This window comes from Choloepus didactylus, chromosome 14 (assembly GCF_015220235.1).
Source record: "Choloepus didactylus isolate mChoDid1 chromosome 14, mChoDid1.pri, whole genome shotgun sequence".
Taxonomy (NCBI): domain Eukaryota; kingdom Metazoa; phylum Chordata; class Mammalia; order Pilosa; family Megalonychidae; genus Choloepus; species Choloepus didactylus.
In genome coordinates, this window is record NC_051320.1 from 41968665 (window position 1) to 41989474 (window position 20810).

The 20810-nt window shown below is 34.4% G+C and overlaps 1 protein-coding gene across 6 annotated transcripts in view; it reads left to right on the forward strand.

Moving 5' to 3' along the window:
- The window catches only part of WWP1 (WW domain containing E3 ubiquitin protein ligase 1), a 128809-nt gene extending 109270 nt beyond the window's left edge, over nt 1-19539 (forward strand). For all 6 annotated transcript variants that reach the window (XM_037802833.1, XM_037802839.1, XM_037802837.1 and 3 more), the window contains 7 exons: nt 1297-1430; nt 1518-1658; nt 6337-6457; nt 10096-10200; nt 12730-12826; nt 13255-13327; nt 18619-19539. In XM_037802833.1, the coding sequence (XP_037658761.1) occupies nt 1297-1430; nt 1518-1658; nt 6337-6457; nt 10096-10200; nt 12730-12826; nt 13255-13327; nt 18619-18718 (771 nt within the window). In that variant the 3' untranslated portion in view covers nt 18719-19539. The remainder of the gene's footprint in view (nt 1-1296; nt 1431-1517; nt 1659-6336; nt 6458-10095; nt 10201-12729; nt 12827-13254; nt 13328-18618) is intronic.
- Nucleotides 19540-20810: the final 1271 nt, after the last annotated feature.

Consider the following 20810-nt stretch of genomic DNA (forward strand, 5'->3'; position numbering starts at 1 on the left):
GAACTAACAGGGTTTTTTGACAGAAAATGCAGATGCAAGGTGTGAGTCAAAGTATGGCACCAAAATTTATGGCCTGTGCATCCAGTTGCAGTTGCCATTTCCTGAGATGGGTACAGTTGTGGAAAAGAGCAGGTATTAGTGGTGGGGAGGAATTAAGAAGTCAGATTTGGACATTTTAGGTTTCATATGCCTGCAGGCATCCAGGTTGCGATGTAGAATAGGTAGTTGGATATACAATTTTGACTATGGAGAATATCTGGAAAGATAGGCATTTGAGAGTTCTCAGCATATAGAGGGTATTAAAAGCTATGTGATCATTTAAGGGAAGTATGGACAGAGAAGACATTCAAGGACATGAGTCAGGGAGAGGAGCACAAACCAGCAAAAGAGCTGAGAAGAAGGAAGGAGAGTGGTTCCTGGAAGCCAAGGGAAGAAGGAAGTGCTTCTAAATGGAAAAGGTGTTCCACCCTGTCAAGTGTTGCTGATAGTTCAGATGAGGCCTGAGAATTGGCCATTCAGATTCGCCAGGTGGAAGATATTTATGAGTGGTAGTGAGGAAAGATTGATGGAAATAAATTCTAGAGAGAATGGAAGGAGAGTGAAGACAGCAGATACAGACAAATCTTTTTAAGTGCAGGAAGAAGTAACAGAAAGCTTTCATGTAAGAGTATATGGATACACATGGTAGGAATTGGTAGATATGGTAGAACGCATAAAAGTTCTCTTCTGATTGCTTCTGTTTCCTCAGTGAAATAGGAAGTGATATCATCAGCTTAGAGTGAGGAGAGAAGAGGAGGTATTTGAGGAGAGAAGAAATGAAATAGTCATCTAGGAGAGTGGGAGAATGAATGCACTTGAGAAATACACTGAGCTCTCCCACTTGAGGGTTTTAGGCATGAACTGTTCAGCATGGTTGTATATGTATTTCTAGCATGTTACAATGCCAAATTGCAGGCATATAGTAGATTGAGAGTTGGATTTTTCTCAGCTTGGAATTTTGCCAGAAGTACTTTGAGGGTGGGGACACAGGTTTTGATGGTATACAAGGAAGTTACTTCTTTTATAATTATTGATAGGATACAGTATAGCTAAGTGTTTGATCTTAGTGAACTAGATTTTGTTTTTCATACTTAGCATTTTATATAATGTTTTAGGTTTCATAATTTATGCTGTTCATTTATTAAATACTTCTTTTTTTGCCTGTAAAGGCTCATGGTTTCTCTGTTATCGTTGTGCTCTAAATAAGAAAATTGCTATTTTTTAAATTTTCAAATCAAATTTTTTTGTTTTTGGCAGGCACTTTTTCATGGAAAGTTTATTGATACTGGTTTCTCTTTACCATTCTACAAGCGTATGCTAAGTAAAAAACTTACTATTAAGGATTTGGAATCCATTGATACTGAATTTTATAACTCCCTTATCTGGATAAGGTTTGAAGATTCATTTTTTTCAATAAGCATTTTCTTGAAACCATTTATGCATTTTGTTAATTAGTGAATATATTTTGTTTCATCCAGAGACAATAATATTGAAGAATGTGGTTTAGAAATGTACTTTTCTGTTGACATGGAGATTTTGGGAAAAGTTACTTCACATGATCTGAAATTGGGAGGTTCCAACATCCTGGTGACTGAAGAGAACAAAGATGAATATATTGGGTAAGGTGATATGCTTTATTGACCTTAATGTCTAGAACTACTTCCACATTAGAACTAATTCCTCTATCTATATCCCTAATTTTATCTTTTTCTACCTCCTCTGGGATGATGATTCACATTTATTCCCTTTTACTCATCCTTTTCAATCATTCATTCTCTTTTCAGTCTTCTCCATTCATAAACATGCTTGAATAGTACTTAAATGCACTTAAAAAAAAAAACAAAAAACCTTTCCTTGCTTCTGACTTTATTTAAGATCTTCTTCCCAACAGTACCATGTTTTTTACAGTGACTTCTACTTTCCCACTGCCACTTGCTTGTTACTATCAGCAGTCTGCCTTCTGCCCTCACCACTCAACTATAACTGCTCTTAAAGGTCACCATTTAATTTTTAATTTCCAGATTGAAAATCTTAAAACATTGGTGCTAAATAGGGTCTTTGGAAAGACTGGACCAGACCCTTCATTTCTAGATGAGGAGACCGAGGCTTTGTTAGGGAGTTCCAAAACCAAGTCTAAAACCCAGGCGTTGATGGCCATTCCATTGCTCATATCCTATCCCATGTTATCTTCCCCTTTTTTTAGCTTCCTCTTTTAATAGTGCTCAGTACAACCTCAATTTTGAAATTCTGTGTTCTCTTGAATTCCATGATCCCACACTACCCTGATTGTCTTCACACTGGTTCCCTAAATCTCTATTTCCTAAATGTGAGTATTTTCCCAAGGTTCTGTGTCCAACTTTCTTTAAATATTCTGCCCTTATGGCTTAAAGTTTCAGTTAAACTAATGTCTGAACTTTAGAATATAATTTCCATTTGCCAGCCAGGTAGATCCAAACTGTTTGAGTAAAGGGCCTGATAATAAATATTTTAGGCTTGTGGGCCATATACAATCTCTGTTACATCTATTCACTTCTGCTGTTATAGGTAAGCAAAAGCAGCCATAGACAATATGTAAACAAGGAAACTTGACTCTGTTCCAATAAAACTATTTGTGGACACTGAAATCTGATTTCATGTAATTTTCACATCACAAAATAGTATTTTTTAAAATATATTTGCAACCATTTTTAAAATTAGAGACTATTCTTAGTTCACATTCTATACAAAAATGGGTGGTGGGCGAGATTTGGCCCATGGCATTAGTTTGCCAACCCCTGAACTTCTTACTACCCACCTCAAATGTAATGCATCCAAAATAAAATTTTTCATATTTTTCTATCGCTTCTTGACCTATTTATATGACTAATGTTATACCATTTTCACTCTAAATCTTTTAGAGTTGGATTCTCAGAGTTGTCTTTCTTCAGGAAAAAAAAATTAAATATATATATATATATATATATATATAAAACTATTAGGGGTGTTTTTTTTAATCTTTCTTTCGGTAACAGTATCATAGCATATATATACATGCTCCTCGGTAGCTTGATCTTTCAGTAAAGACAGATTTGACTCATTTTCTAATAGCTTAAGTAAATTATGGTGTATCTATTCTATATTATTCAGCCATTTCTGCTACTAGGGGTCATTCATATTTTGTACAGTTTGGACCACTACAAATAAGGCAGCAGATAACCTCTTTAAGCGTGACTGCTTATATCCTGTTACTTTTGTCTTTGTAGGATAGATTTCCAAAAAGTGAAGTACTAGGTCAAAGGGTATTAAATAGATATTACTGCAATACTTTGCTAAAACATCATAGCAATCCTTTCTTCCCTTCTTAAACTGAAAATTGCTATGGCCTTTTAATTTCTCATCCATAATGTGTTTTTGCTTACTGAATTAAATGCAGCCTTCTTAACATGGCATTCTAGGTATCTTGTTCCCTGTTTTTCTGCTAAACCTGTTTTCCCTGGATTGGGGAATTACCAGTAACTGATTTTCTTCTTTATAAGTCTTTGTATTCTTTGAGGTATTTTTTTTTGCTTTGCTTTGTTTTGTTATACAGTGAGCATCTGTGATTCTCACCAGAAAAAAAATAAAGTGATATACATCTTGAAGAAATGGTATCACGAGGTAGTACATATAAGTAACTGGGCTTTCTGTATTTACCAACAATAATTACTAAATAGCACAAACCTCAAATTTTTTTTTTAATGCTGTCAATGGTTTCAAATATCAAAAGCATTTTAAATAGAATTACATCATGTAGGATTTATATTTACTTTGCTAATTTGAACTCTATACTTTGCATTAAGGTAACCATTATTTTACAAAAATCTATATTGTACCTGCTACAAAACTATTGTTACCTAATCCTGAATAGAGCAATTTTTTGATGATCTTGTTTTTGTCTCTGAAACAGTAACAGACTTTAATCTTGTTTATTAATCTTGCTCTTTAAAGTTATATAATAGTTTTGTTTTTGTGATACCATGTTTTATGTTTTACGTGTCAGTGAATGGTAGAAATATGTACAGATTGTTGTCAGGATCCAAAATGGGAAGGGAGCTATTAAATCTGATAGGGGAAGTCAGGAAAGTTAAGTCTTAAAAGAGTTTAAAAGAGCTTGCCTGATAGATGGCAAGCTTTTCAGAAGGGTGAAAACATGAGCAGAGGAATTGAGGCATTAAAAGGCTTATTTTATCCTGGGAGTCTACAAATACAGTGCTGTAGGAAGGGTATAAGATGGTGAGAAATAGTGGCTAGATAGGAGCCTGGAATGGTAGCGAGATTGTGTTGTAATCCATGGAGACACGCACACACACACATATATATATATGGGCATGTGTGTGTATAAAATTCTAAGAAACCTGGATTTTGGCTCTAAATTTTAAGAAGTCATCAAAAACAAATTGAAACAAAAATGGGATGATCAGAATTGTTTTGGTGAGTTTGATTCTGGCCATGTATGTGGAGGATGAATTAGGGAGTGACAGATGGGAAGGGTAGTGGTTGGAGACTGGGAGACCAGTTAAGAGGTTTTTTTCAGTTACCTAGTAGTGAGATATTATAGGCCTGAAACAGGACAGAGGCAGTAGAGATAAAAATGAAAGGATTTTTGAGGATGTTACAGGGATAAAAAGGACAGATCTAGTGATTAATTAAATGTGGGGGGGGGAGAATAGATGAAATATATAATGATTGACGTTTCTAGATTGGTAGACAGTTGGAAGTATTAACAGGATATCCAGGGAGAGGTGACCTATAAATACCTTAATTTTAGGAGAGAAGCAGGATTTGGGAATTTAAGAATTACTAGCTTTTATATGACATCAACTTTGGCACTTGATAACAAATCTTCAGAATGAATAGCTAGAGGAGAAAATAAGACAGAGATCTAAGTGACACCAACATGTATGGAATAGTGAAACCAATGAAGGAAACAAAGAACGCAGGCATAGCTGAATCAGGAGGGAGTGGTATTGCCAGACCAGGAGTCGGCAGAGAAGAGGGGCTGCTGGTGTCAGATGTTACAGGAAGTTCATGTAGCATGAACAATGAGAAGAGGACTTTGGGCTTGGCAATGAGAGGTTCCTTGGTGACATTTGTAAGGAAAGCCCCCCCCCCCCGGGAGGGGTGTGGAAAGCCAAAAGACACAATAGTTTAAAAATTGTGTGAATAGGAGGTGAGGCAGTGAATATAGAGTACTCTTCTAATACATATGATGGAAAGAAAGGAGGAGAGTAGTTAAAAAGAAACCCTGGATTTAGAAAAGGATTTTTAGGAAAAGCATGATCTGAGCACCCTTGTGGGCAAATGAGAAGAGGAACAGGAAGATTGAGTTGAGGGTAAGTGACAGAGTTGAGAGTGTAAGATGGAGTGAGGCTGGTTAACTGATAAAGTTTTGGAGGCAGCAGGAAGGAACATAATTAAGAATACAGGTTAAAAGGTTTGCTTCAGAAAAGAATAAGGCTAACTTCCTCTAGAACATAAGGTGTTAGAAATGAGGTTTGCATGGATAAATTTACTTTCCTGTCACCTGCTAGTATTTGTGTCTTCTCATTAAGTAGTGTGTTCTGTTCATCCGGATCCGTCTCCTTTTGGAAACTCCTCATAGAGGTTTTGTGTCACTGGCAGATTTTCTTCCTTGTTTCTTCTTTATCATACTTCTCTATACTATACTTGTTTTCTGTTTCCTCAGAAAGTTTCCAGCTTAAATTATTTCTTCCATTGTGGTTAGGAGCTCTTCATGTTCTCCAATAAACCACCAAGTTCTTTACTTTATCTCCAGCTTTAAGTCTTCTCAAACAGAGGGACCATAAATCTATACAAGCACATGGCCCTTCGATTGTTGTATGTTACTGAGACAATCCCTTACTTCCCTGATGTGAAGGCTTTGAGTCAAGAGTCCTCAATTCTCAATTAGCAAACTGCTTTGGTGGAGGGACAGCCTGACAGTAGGCATTCCCTTCCTGTGTTATTTACAATATTTGAAGTTAGTTGTCTAGATATGAACAGGCAAGTGCCAGGATTTGGCTGTCTATCTGGTAGGTAAAGAACTCCCTATTTATTTTGGAAAACACCCCCTTTTTTGGTAGCTACTGATGTGCTAAAACTGATTTCCTTATGTAGAAGTATGTATTAACTCTAAAATTACAAATGTACCTACAGACATAGCTTTATGTGTGTTTATGCCATATTTAGAAAAAGAAAAGGAATTTTGGAAGTTCTTGATGTTTCTAAGCCTTTTACTTCACATACAAATTACCTATTTTTAAACACCTTTATTTTCAGTTTAATGACAGAATGGCGTTTTTCTCGAGGAGTGCAAGAACAGACCAAAGCTTTCCTTGACGGTTTTAATGAAGTTGTTCCCCTTCAGTGGCTGCAGTACTTTGATGAAAAGGAATTAGAGGTTAGGCTCTTTTATTACGCTCTTGTAGGATATGTTTGTGATTTGCATAAACATTTATATACATTTTTAAATCATGAGTTACAATCTTGAATCTACTCTTCATCCAAATGTTTAGGGGGTATTAAGAGCCTATGAAGATACAATTCTGGGAATTTTTCTGAAGTCCCAGGTTTGTAGTTGCTGTAAAAATCATATTTTTTAAGTCATGAATTCTTAGTAGTCTTAACTGTATTTACACTTTTTAAGAGTATATCAGGAATCCTTGGAGTCTTTTTGCCATATAGATTAGAATATAGGCAGGGCATTAGGCTAATCCTTGACATATCCTCTCGGCTGCCTTTAGGTGCAGTATTTTGACTTCAGCCATGTTTGGTCCTCTAATAAGAAAATCGGTTCCTTCATTTAATAAAATGTGCAAATGAAAAATTAACTTTTTGAATTTTATACAGTAATATTCCTATTTAAAAATTAGCATGGCAGCTCTGCCTGACTTGGGAAGTATATGAAAGAGACTCTGCCTGACACATGTAGGCTCTTTCTAAACCTGGTTAACATTTCTTAACAGCTTTCTTATGCAAATTAGCAGAAACAAAATTAGCACAGCAAGGAAGATATTTTTTGGAGTAGTGTTTAATTCTTTTAAAATCACAGACTCCATTAAGAATCTGATGGAAGTTAATCTTGCATCCTCAAAGTGCATACACCTGAAATGTTTCATACCCCTTATTAAGAACTGCTGTCTAAGAGGTGTTTCCAGTGAAAGAGGAGTAAGTTATGGTGCAAGCCTGACATTAGAGCAGAGATAAAACTAAGACAATAGATTAGGCAGATATGAATAAGAACATATTTTTTATAGCACTTGGTAATATTAACAATGTTCTCACGTATATCCCTGTGATAAAATAGGTAGGCTATATTTAATTCCCTTTTACATATAAGGAGACTGGAGGCCATATTACTGGTTTGCCCATAGCTCACTGTGCAAAGGTATAAGGAAATAAAAGCTTCTTGGTTAGTTTTTCTTGATTTTCTCTCCTAATTTATTTTCTTTATTGTACTCCCATTCATTGTCTCTCTTAACCATGAATAATACCACAATAATGGTTATTTATGCCATTAGTCAAAATAAAGATTATTCATAATCCCCTTTTTATAGGTTAAAATCTGTTTAGATTATTCATAATCCCTTTTATAGGTTAAAATCTGTTTAAACTTTCAGAAAACATAATCATTCTCTATAAAAACACTCAACACATTAGGAATGGAAAGGAGCTTTCTCAGTTCGATAAAGGGCATCAACAACAAAAAAACCTACTTCTAACATCATTCTAAATAGCAATATTTTGAATACTTCTCCCTTGAGATTAAGAACAAGGCAAAGATGTCCATCCACTCTTACCACTTTTATTCAACATTGTATATGAAGCTCTACCCAATGCAATAAGGCAAAATACATAAATAAAAGGCATTAATATTGGAAAGAAATAAAACTGTCTTTATTCACAGATGACAAAATGGTCAACTCAGAAAATCCTAAGGAATCTACCAAAAAAACTGCTAGAAAGAACAGTGTATATGGGTACAGGGTACAAAGTCAATAATTTTTAAATTGTATTTCTATGTATTAGCAACAAACACTTGGAAATTGAAATTTACAAGTTTCATTTACTAAAGCATTAAAAAAAAACAAATTTAGCAAAAGACATGCAAGACCTCTATACTAAAAAAAAAACAAAACAAAACAAAAAAAAAACACTGGTCAGAAAAATTAAAGACCTAAACAAGTGAAGAGATATACCATATTATGAATGGAAAGACTCCATATGTTAAGATGTCAGTTCTCTCCAAATTGTATGTCTACATGCTTAGTACAATCCCAGTCACCATCCCAGAATTGATGAGCTGATCCTAAAATTGCAAAGAAATGCACAGGATCTAGAATAGCCACAATGATTTTGAAAAAAGGACAAGAATTTATACTACCTGATTTCAGGACTTCTGATAAAAGCCACAATAATTAAAATAATGAGGTATTTATGAAAAGATAAATCAGTAGTACAAAATAGAGTCCAGAAATAGACCCATACCTATATTGTCAATTGGTTTTTAACAAGAGCTAAGAATTTCAATGGGGAAAAGGGGAACTCTCTTCAACAAACAGTACTGGATTAACTGGATATCCATGTAGAGGAAACTGAACCTTTACCCCTAGGTCACACCATAAACAAAGATAAATTTAAAATGAATTACAGACCTAAATGAGAAAGGTGAAAAGAAAACACAGGAGATCTTTTCTTAGGGAGAAACAAAAGCAATCATCATAAAAGAAAAAAATGGATAAATTTTGACTTCATAAAAACTAAAGATACCTTTAAATGAAAAGGCAACTTTCAGACTGGGCAAAACTACTGAGACAGGTCTTGCATCAAGAATATATTAACAATTTTTATAATTCATTGAGAGGAAGACAAAGAAAATTTCAGTACAGCCACTTGACAAAAGAAGATATACAGATGGCACGTAAGCACGTGACTCAATGCTCAACAGCTTCTGTTTATCGTATATGTGCCTTATGACCTAGCACTTCTGTTTACCCAGTAGAAATGAAAACATATGTCTACACAAAGACTTGTACATAAATGTTCATAAAACCAAAAATTGGAAGTAACCTAAATATCCCATCAAGTGAATGGATAAACAAATTTTCATATATTCATATAATGAATACTACTTACCAATATGAAAGAACAGACTGCTGGTACACACAACATCGATGAATCACAAAAACATGCTGAGCAGAAAAAAAGAAGTGTGTGTGTACACAAATAGATCGGCAGGCAAATGATAGATACACATAATATGTACTGTCTGTGACATACACATATATGTCATTCTCAAAAATACAAAATACAATAATCTAAAGTGAAAGAAAGCAAATTGTTAATTGCTTAAAGCCAGATATGGGGTGATGGTTGACTGCAAAGGGGCATGATGGAAATATTCTAAATCTTGATTGTAGTGATGGTTACACAAGTGTACACATCTGTCAAACTCATTTAATATATACTTAAAATATGTGCATTTTATTGCATGTAAATTATAGCTCAAAGTTGATTTAAGAAAAAAATTTTTAAATGAGTATTATGTTATAAAATATTATACCAAAATTAGTTTTCATTCTGTATGTGATAAGCAGGGAGTTACTTGAAAATTTTACATGTGTAGACTATTATATTCCCAATAGGCTGAAAAAATGAGTAATGGGAGGTTAGTAAACTTTTCATTTTTAAGATATTATCTAAGACAATATAGATTTTTTTAAAAAAATTTGTGTTTGAAACTAATCAACAATCTGGATACCCAGTTTGGAATATGTTTATAGTAAAGGGGTTATGCTTTTCAGTACAGCTAAAAAATAGTTACTGTAAATGTTGCTTTCAGTTTGAGGTTAATAAATGTGAATAAAATAGAATACCAGAGTGTCTTTTATACTAAATTGCCACAAATTTTGTTGGATTTGTTTACTGTGCTCATTAGCCATTCATTATAATTATGCCACTTGCATGGCAGTGCATTAGTTGTGTAATTATTCTCTTCACCAAATCTTTATTGTGGCCTAATATTGTGTCTTTCCCCAGGTTATGTTGTGTGGCATGCAGGAGGTTGACTTGGCAGATTGGCAGAGAAATACCGTTTATCGGCATTATACAAGAAACAGCAAGCAAATAATTTGGTTTTGGCAGGTACTTGTTTTTAACTTTTCGAAGCAAATTACTTCAAAGAAAATGTTCTCTAATAAAACACTGGTTTTAAAAATAGCTTATTTCTTAAATTGAGACTGCTTTTGGACATAGATTTTAGTCTTCTGATTCTAAATCAGAAGTGAATAGTGTGAACCACTGTTACAAGCAGTTTCCATTGCTCATTCCTAAATGAAGGAATGAGTGAATGGTAGAATCCTCTTTAAGCTACAATATTTTTGTTCTAGTAGTATCACAGTATTCTATAAATTCCAGTTAATTTTAGATGTAAACGAGAAAGGCTGGGGAAGTATATTTTTACTAAGAAAGTAAATGCAGATACTTAATTCCTCTGAAGGTGATAATATGTTAGAGAATTAGAATAATAAAAAGAGATATTCCTTAAGAATCTATTTATTTTTATGGGTTTTTTTTGGCTTAAATTGTAGTAGGATGGTCTCGGGGCATCTAAGTGCTCCATACTAATCTTGAAGCACATTTTATTTGAATAGATTTGTTTTTGTTTGTTTTTTTGGAGAATCTAAAATCTCTAGGCAAGGGATGTACCGCACTTAAATATTCTCCTACTAATTGAGACTTACTTGAGCAATTGACTGAAATTTGGTTTCCTTCTGCTTAACTGCTTCACTTTCAGGTGAATGGAAAGCCTAGGTTTTTTTTTTTTTTTATTACTGCGCAAAGATTTTTCTGAAACTTGCATCTTTTTATAAGGATATGTATCATGAGTTTATTACTTAATACTTTAAAGAAGTACGGTACTTTTAGAAATTTATCCTGTAGATAATACTTCAACATGTGCAAAATGGCACATACCAGGTAGCTAATGCAACACATTTTTGGTATACTAATAGACTTGAAACAACCTAAATGTCCATCAGGAAGGGAGTGGTAAATAAATTATAGTATATCCATTTCTACACCTTGGAGTCATTCTTTTTCTTTTCTTTTTTTAAATGCAAATAACAAAAATAATGGGGAGAAAATATTTTTTAATACATCAGGGTGGGGGCAAAGGAAGGTGCTAAACAATGTGTATAATATGCCATTTTGTTGAAAAAAATTATATTCCTTATAGTAAAAGTGTATGCTAGTATATGAATATAGAATCTTTCAAAAGATAGACAAAAAACTAGTAATTCCAGACAGAAGTTGAGTAGTTGGAGGCAAAGATGGAAAAGCTGCTTTTCACTCTGTAGCCTTCTATTAACTTTTGAGTTATATGCTATATGCATCTTATACCTATTAAAGATAAATAATAAATAAGCAAAAAGGTAGAGTATCTGAATTATATTACATACAGTACTTTGCAAGTTTCTAATCTCCCCTCTTAGGCTCTTTACTAGCTTCATTACTCATTTGCATTCCCTTTGATTTTCCATTTGAACATTTGTGGCTATATGCATAAGGAATGTTAAGTTTAACCCAGATTAATACAAATGAATGGTTTTGTTTTCTGAATTGGATTTGTTTTAGAGAAAGTATTACCAAATGCCAGACTTGGTAATAAGCTTTGTTTCTTGTGTCCTGGTGAAATACATGCCTTTGTACAAGTCTACAGTGGAACATTTTTTATCCTGTTTTGTTCTTACCCTTAGGTAAAGTTTATTTCCTATTTTCAAGATTCATTTTTACTCTCAGATTGCTCCCTAAGTTCCTTACATTCTAATTGATACTCAGACCTGTCTCTCACATTGTAAGATGTATAATAGCTTACCAATTCACATCAGTATTTTACCACATTATCTATCCATTTATGTCCCTTTTTGAAAACAACTAGTCAATGAACTAGATATTTTGAGAGGAATGTGTACTTTGAGTTTTCACATTATCAGTCAGGAAGAATACAAAGAGTTGGGAAAATGGTGTTTAGTGGAAGAAAATGCAATCAACTGAGAAGGGCAACAGGGAGGTGTTTGTTTTCAGTAGTTTAAAGAGAGGATCAGTAGTTGGTTTAGGGCAGGCTAACTTAGCGCTTAGGCAGTTAGTCGTTCAAATCTTAGTTCTACCACTTATTAACAGTTTGGGAAGAACAACGGATTTAACTTCTCTGGGCTTCCCTTCTCTTACATGTGTGGGGGGTGATAATGATAGTGCCTCTCTCATAGAATTGCTGTGAGGATTAAAAACATAAAAAGCATATGACACAGTGCTTAGCAGGAGCCCTCAATAGATGATAGCTGTTACAATTCACTATCATCCATCCTAGCTGCACCTCCTAGTAGTGTGACCTTAGGGAAGTGACTTAACCTTCCTAAGTCTCCATCTCCTCTCTGTAAGCTGAATGTAATAATAATATGGCCATTCTGTAGTGTTCTAAGGATTCACTGAAGTAAGATTCATATTGTATAGCCTTAATAAATGATAAATGCTACAACTACTTTTTTATCACATCTTTTGAACCAATTTCAGTGCTGAAGATCATTTCTTAATTTTCTTCAAATGCTTGTTTTTCGTTATTGAAGGTAGTTAGCATTTACTTTATATTAAAATAAATATGATTTTGTTACACAGTTTGTGAAAGAGACAGACAATGAAGTAAGAATGCGACTACTGCAGTTTGTCACCGGAACCTGCCGTTTACCTCTAGGAGGGTTTGCTGAGCTTATGGGTAAATGAAATTTCACTGCAGTTTTTTTGTAGATAATTTTGTAATAATAGTGACTTGTTGGTACATAATCAACTTGAACTTGATTATCTTCTGTACTCCAGGGCAACTATCAGAAAAGAAGGGCAAATGAAATGTCAAATGCATTTGTAAAACAAAAATGAAAAGTCTCCTCACATAGCCTATTTGGCCATTGCTTTGTGCCCTGGGGTGACTGGGCAGGGAGCAAAAATCTGTAGATACTATTTTTCTATTGAAAGAATTCTTATTGTGGGGTCTCTATAGCAATCCAGGCAGAAGCAACTTACATTATGAATCCCTTCTTTAGTTTACTTGTATCATTCATATGACTTTGTAGTATGTTCTTTTATTTAACTAGTTGTCAAAACAAAAAGCTTAAAAGATAAATTTTGTTTATTCTCCTGCTTTAGGAAGTAATGGGCCTCAAAAATTTTGCATAGAAAAAGTTGGCAAAGACACCTGGTTACCAAGAAGTCACACGTGGTAAGTACAAGAATCCTAAATAAGAAGGCAGAAGCCAGAATGAATCTTCTGTTTAAATATATAAAATCTATTACCTGCTTATTCATTAAAATAATCAGAATTTTACTTCTGAGGATAAATACATACAGCATTAATACACTTTAGAATGATTTCTAGTTGGTGAATAGAATTATTAGAGAAATTGATTCAACAAATAGCTGTGTACCCACTATGTATGAAATGTAGAGATGTCTCCCTGCCTTATCCAAAGCTGGTGCCCCATAGTGGGGGCACAAATGATAAACAAATAACTAACTACCAATTTCTATGGAAGGAAATAAAAAGGGTGCTGTGATAGAGAACTGGAAGGAACCCCTCCTCTAGATTGGTGTCAGGGAGACTTCTTGAAAGGGATACTGTTTAGGTTGAGTTTGACAAATAGTATGTTGTGGGGAGAACCAGGGAAAGAGCATTCTTTGTACACATGGTTATTCGCAAAGACCCAGAACTGGGAGAGAGTTTTTCAAGGATATGAAAGATGACTGTTGAAGTTGGAATTTAGTGAATCAGGGGAGAAAAGCATGAAAAGAAGTTGGAAATGCAGGTAAGGATTAAATGATGTAGAGCCTTATAGGTTATTATAAGGAATTTGAGTTTCATTCTAAGGGCAATCTGAAGTCTTTGAAGAGATTTAAGTAGCAAGTAATGGGATGATTCAAGAAAAATCATTACTGGGAACAGTGTAAAGAAAGAATTGGATGCAAGGGTAAATGAAGGGAGGTTAGTTACGGAGCTATTAACAGTAATCCAGACAATAGATGATTGCCTAGAGATCAGCATTTCTTTCAGAAGGTCAAAACTGTTGTCATGCTAAGTTGCACTCAGATGGTTGCAAAAGCAGTGGTGGGTTTAACTTTTCATTGGGACTTTAGCACAAATCAAGACAGTGGCACCAAAAACTGTCATCTCTGTATTTTTCCCCATCACACACTTAAGAGTGTAAAACAAAAGAAGCGACTTCATTGAAGATGTTTTTTTATGAAGCAGTGAACGTTTCCAGCTTCATTAAATCTTAATGTTTGATAGGTTGTGTTTTTAATATTCTGGGTGACAGAATGGGAAGTATGCGTAAAGCACTTCTGCATGGCGGAGAATGATGGTTGTCTTGAGGGAAAGCTCTTGGGAAGTTGAGTTGAAAACTGAATCAGCTTGCTTTTTTTTATGGAACACCATTTTTACTTGAAAGAATGACTGACAGATACTTTATTTGGACTTGAATATTTGACCGATTTTTTTCTCGAAAATTAATGGAGTGAACCTTTCACTTCAAGGAAAAAAAAACAGCATCATTTGTTAGCAACAGTAAAAGCTGAGCTTTCAAGCAAAATAGAGTATTGGAAAATTTGTATGTACTACCATGAACAGCTTCCCAAGACTTTTCTGATGAGATTGATGGTGTTAATTAATGTAATTTTTTTCTATTATAGAATTAAATGTTTAAACATTTGGGAAATCTTTATAACTCATTGAACCTGCCTTTCTCAATGACCAGTGTATGATATACATATCTAGGTAAAAGATCCATTCAAAGTGCAGGATAAGCCAATGGATTTTAATGTAACAGAGTATAAAAATTTCTTCAATATGATTTCAGGCTCTATATTGCAGAGTAATCTTATTGAGTTTAATATGGTATCAAAGAGTAACATCCACAACTATCTTTAAAGGGTGATTAGAATACTTTTGCATTTTCAACTATTTATTTGTGTGGGGTCAGGTTTTCGTATATTTAAACCAAAACAACCAAAACAGATTGAATCAGTAGATATGAGAATCCAGATGTCTTCTATTAAGCCAGATGATAGAGATTTCCAAAAATATAAAACAAGGCCTCTCTTTTCACATTTTGCTTTTTGGAAAATAGTCTTGTTTTTCATTAGGTTTTCTTTTCCAAAAGAATGACTGTTTTAATTTCTAATATGGTAAATATTAGTAGATACAACCCACATAAACACTCTTTGGGGTTCTCAATTTTTAAGAATGAAGATGGGGTCTGAAGATTAAAATATTTAAAAACCACTGGCCTGGATATAAGTGGCGGATCCAATAGTAAGGGAGAAATTGTTGAGGCAGGACAGTTAACTGAAAGGAGAAGTTCCTTAAGAATAGGGCTTCTGAATACAAGTTGTTTGAAAGCAACAGGAATACTTACTTCCTCTGTTGTAAAAGGAGAGAAGTTACTGAGTGTAAACTGAAGGTAGGTTGTAAATAGAAGGTAGGTTGGTCAATAGAAACCAACAGGTAACTATTTTCTATTTTCTTTTCTGAGGAGAAAGGGAGAGTTGTCAGAAAGAAGGCAAGTGTTTACTAGAGAAACATGGCTAAGAATGTTGGGCAATATTGGATCTAGTAGTTCATTTAAAGTGATACTAATCTACCTCAATGCGTGGTTCCTCCCACCCTTGAAATTTTCTGTTGTTAAGGGACAAGGATTGAGAAGATAGAGGAGGTTGAACTCATTCAGGGATTGAGTTTTCCCTAGTAAGTTCAAAAGAGGAGGAGAGGGATACAGGATTTAAAAGTATTTGCAAAGTAGCAATTATAATGATGAGCCATGGTCTCAGTGATGACTGTGAATAAAGACAGAAGTGAAGACAAGAAGAGGCTGAGGTCAAGGCAGAATGGTTAATAAGTCGGCATTTCAATTGAAATAAAACAAAGGGACTGATGGTCAGAGAATAGGACTTGTTTAAAATAGAAATTTCCTTTACTGGTGATGGCAAGTAAGTAATAACTGAAGAAAAGTAGAGGAATAGGTTACTGGAGACAAGAAGGGCAAGGAACTGGGAGGCCATGGCATTGCATGTCATCCATGTGAATGAGAGGACTATGAACCTGAAAGGAGTATGACCAAGAGGTCATCATGTTGATAGCATTATATTCTGAGAAAAGGTTGCATTGTTGGATGGTGCAGTGCCTAAGAGGAATTTTGTTGATTTTGACAGCAGGGGAAATGGCTGTATCAGATTAGCAGATGTCAGTTAAGACAAGAAAGAAGGCTGTAAATCATAAAACAGAAGTTCAAAAGAACAAATTGGAAAGATCTGAAATGGAGGACAGGGGTGAGGATTTAATTCAGATCAGTGGAAACACAGATGAATATTGGGTTAAGTGTTGGGTGACAAGGGATGATTGAGAAAGGCTTGCAGTTTTAGCAGTGACTAAAGCATGCAGTGATGTAATCTATGATGGAATTAGTCTTGATGATTCTCAGAGGAAGGGAGGGCAGTGAATCCTGTTATTTCCAGTGCTTTGCTTAGAGATGTAGCAGATTTTAGGGCCGTCATTCCTCAGGCTCTATACAGTGGTATAGCAAGTCTACAGAGGACTGTTCCCTTAAGCTACATCAGAAATAGACAAAGTTGAAATAACAAATTTGATTCTCGCGCGCACACACCCCATACTCAGAGCTGCAACTAAAACTTAAAACTCCAAAGTGATAAATTATGAATGGATTTTAGTATGTCTTTGTACTTTTGCAAATCAGTACGAAAAAAACAACCCTGTTTGGGATATTTTCAAGTAATCCCCTTTCCTATTCAGTTCAGCTCAAAATTTACTAAGTATCTACTATATGCAAAGCAGGAGATCATTGTTAAGAGAGTACAGAGATGACTGCTCTTACAGATTTTTAAATCTAGTGGTAGAAACCAGTCAGTCATAATACAGAGTAAATTAAATGTTATAATAGAAATCAAAAATCAAAAAAAGCTTATGGATTGGGGCATTATTAATATGTATAAGATATTCAGAGAGAACTTCTTGGAGAAGGTAGTAACATTAGGACTAATCCTTGATGAAAGAATAAGATTTTCATAGACAGAAAAGGACCATAGGATCCACAAGAGCATGATCATAGAAACAGAACAGTCGGTCACATACTTGGAGAACATAATTGATGGGGATTATACTAAAGAGCATAGGCTTTTTCCCCTCATAGCAATTGGAAGCCAGCATAAATTGGCATTTCTTTATAGAAAGTACCTCTGGCAGTGATATAAACCAGAGAGGTTGTGGAGAGGTTAAATAAAAAAAAAAAAAAAAAAAAAAAAAGTTGGTGCTTTCACAAAAGCTAGATATGAAAGGTATGGGGGGAACTAAAAAGTGGATAGTACTATATAGAACACTGAAATTTTTTCCTGACCAAGGCTGGCTGGCAGGTTCTGCCTTCAAGTATGAGTTTAAAATAAAAGGGAAGGGCAATATATGGCCTGTTTAATTAACGTATTTAACTTCTTTTAAAATAGGGACTATTAAATGCTCCGTGAAGAACACTGTTTTGAGTTAGCTGTCATATTTCAAAAGATTCTTAATTTTCATGTTACCTTTTAGGATTCGAATTTGTAGGCTCTTAATGGGATTGGAGGCAGGAGCAGTGGTGGGAGTAGTAGGAGGAAACCTGGATAATTCCAGAAGAGAAATGAAAATACAGAAACGTTCTGACTTCCTCAGAGCTATACTAGCTACAAATACATTTTGGGGGCCAAAATCCTGGTCACTTGACTCCTAATGCAACCAGTCATATGTCTCACAAAATGAAATGTCATTTCACTTTTGTAAATTGAAAAACAATACATTGATATTTTAGGTATTGTAAAATATTTTTCTGTGTTCATCAGTTAATCCCAAAAGGGAATTCTTTGAGTTTGGCAGGACTGAAAAAATATCATTTTAGAAGAAATTATACATATGGTGAGGAGAGCATTTTAGAAGAAATTATACATATGGTGAGGAGAGTATTTGAAAAGAGAAAGTATTTATTGACTGCCTCCATCCCAGAATGTAAGTTCCATGAGGCTAGGGACTTTAGTTTCTAATTGCTGTATTACCAGCTCCTGGAATAATTCCTGGTATATAAATGAATGAAATGGATTCTCTCGACCTGAGAGAAGTTAGAGGGACTTATGACACATTGTAAATTATAGGAAGAAAAAGTGCAGAAAAGATAATTTTTAAAAAACTTCTTAGCTACATGCTCTTATTTTTCATTCCAGTTTACTCTGGGTTATGTTAAAATATTGTTATGTATAAGTGTATAAGTTTTAAATTTGAATAGACTATCAGGAAATCTTGATATAAATATTATACTAGTTAAAATTTGAGTAGAAAATTGTCAGACTACAGTTGTCAGAAATTTTACATATATAGCATACTTCTTCCATCATTTTTTCAAATGTGCTTTAAAAAATATCACATTAGACATATTTTCAGTTTTATCAAAAAAACATCTAATTTTTTTTTTTGTTGTTCAGTTTTAATCGCTTGGATCTACCACCATATAAGAGTTATGAACAACTAAAGGAAAAGCTGCTTTTTGCAATAGAAGAGACAGAGGGATTTGGACAAGAATGAATGTGGCTTCTTTGCTTGGAGGAGCGCTTGCATTTAAATACCCCAGGCAAGAAAAATTGCACAGATAATGTATATAAGCTGTTCATTCTGTATAGTGAATTTTTAATCTCTCAAAGTAGGTTTTCCATTTAGGTTTTCCATTCTTCCACAGAAATATGCAAAACAGTTCATCCTTTGCTACTTTATTTATTGTTCCCTTGATGTGACTGACCAGGAAAAAGTTCATCCTTAAATTCTGGAGCAAGCAAAAGACTATTGAAAATAATAATTATATACCTACATAAGCATATCTGATAGTGGCTCTAGTTTTATAGAGCTCTAATTGTATTAAACATGACAGCTATTCATTCAAAATATCTGAATTTGCTTTACCTTGTTTCTATTATCCAGGGAAGAAAGTACAAATTATTCCCCATGTTCTGCTCCCTTACCAAACACCTAAGGGCGTTTAGTTGCATGGCTGTTCAGGAAGGTATTAAGGGCTTAGGCCAAATCTTAAATTGAGTTTGTTAAGAAATGCTGCTGGCTTTTCTGAAAAAAACCTGTCAGTTTGTTTTAAATAAACACAATAGTTGAAAATTTTCCCTCTTTGCTACATCAGTAATAAAAAGTAATGAATGAAACCTCACTTGCATACCTCATACTAGAATTGGAAAGAATTCCTCAAACAGCACAGAGGTGTGTTTACATGTTACTTTGGAATGCTGGCATTTGTGGAATTAAAAGAATCAGGCACTGCTGTACTCTTGTCTCAAATCTGTAATGTTCTTTAACTGTAATTCATAATAAATTGATGCAATTTGATACTTAGGAACACAAAATAATGTGAACTTTGCTGCTTTTGTTTGTGTTCAACATTTTGGTTTTTTGAAACCAGATGGATTGAAGAATTACATAACCATTTGAACACAAATATGAGAAAATGTTTTTATATTAGTGTTTAAATATTTCCATTCCTCTTAAATTCTATGCATTTAAATAAGCATATAAAAATATTTTGGTTCTCCCCCCTTTTACATAAACCAAGTTATTTTTGTCTTAACACTTTCTGTTCATTATCAAGGGCATTTTTATCAAGGGCATTTGCTGAACTACAAAGATGTATAACAAACTGGGCTTCCTTAAATTTCCATTTGTATCATGCTTTACATATACACTGTAAATTTCATTAACTTAAACTGCCTTCTGAGAAATACTATCTACGTAAGGAAAATATCGGTGTACAATTTCATTTCCCTAAACAATAGTTTTTTTCGCCAAAATTTTATTTTTCTACATAGTAACTTAGATTGTGTTCTGCATTTTTATTCAGAATTCATAGGATTAAATAAAAGCAGTGATCCACTTGGTTGAACAGACTCCTTTTCCAAATTCTAATTACTGACACACTGGTTATTCTATCACATGATAAAATTTCTTTAGGCTTGAGAATATACAATAGAGGATGATCAATCTTCAAAGAAAAGGATTGCTTAACTTGAACTATAAAAGAGTTAAGTATGAGACAAAAAGAAGGTACCACTGCTGTATGAATTTTGCTATGACAGAAGAATTATTGCATAGCATTCAATGAAGATATGTACGACAGTATCATTCAGTAAGGTTATTGGAAGACAAGGAGGAGGTACCTTTCAGGTAGAGTTCAGGGGACCAGTCACCCCACCTCAAGGTAAGAAATTACCATACATCCAGGTGAGGATAGACCAAACCAGCTTTCTGGAGAATGCTAGTTAGTTAGGAGAATTCATCATAGTCAATTACCTGTAGCCAAAGCTGTGTTTACTCGGTGGCAGTCACAGAAACTGGCTAAATGTGGCCCACCTCTCACCTTTTCTTCCCCCATCCCATCCCTGTTGCGCTAGCTACAAATAAATTAGACCTTCAAGGCTCACCATGCAGTTCAAGAGGAAATAGGCAACAAGAAATGGAGGGTCAGAGATGGATTAACACTGCTGTTTGATTTCAGTGACACTTCCTACCACTACCCTGGTTAACTGAGCCTAGTGGAATGGTTCGCAGCAACAGAACAATTTCATCCACTAGATAAGTTTTCTCTCTGAGGAGAAAAAGCTACACGTTTTTTACTTCAGTA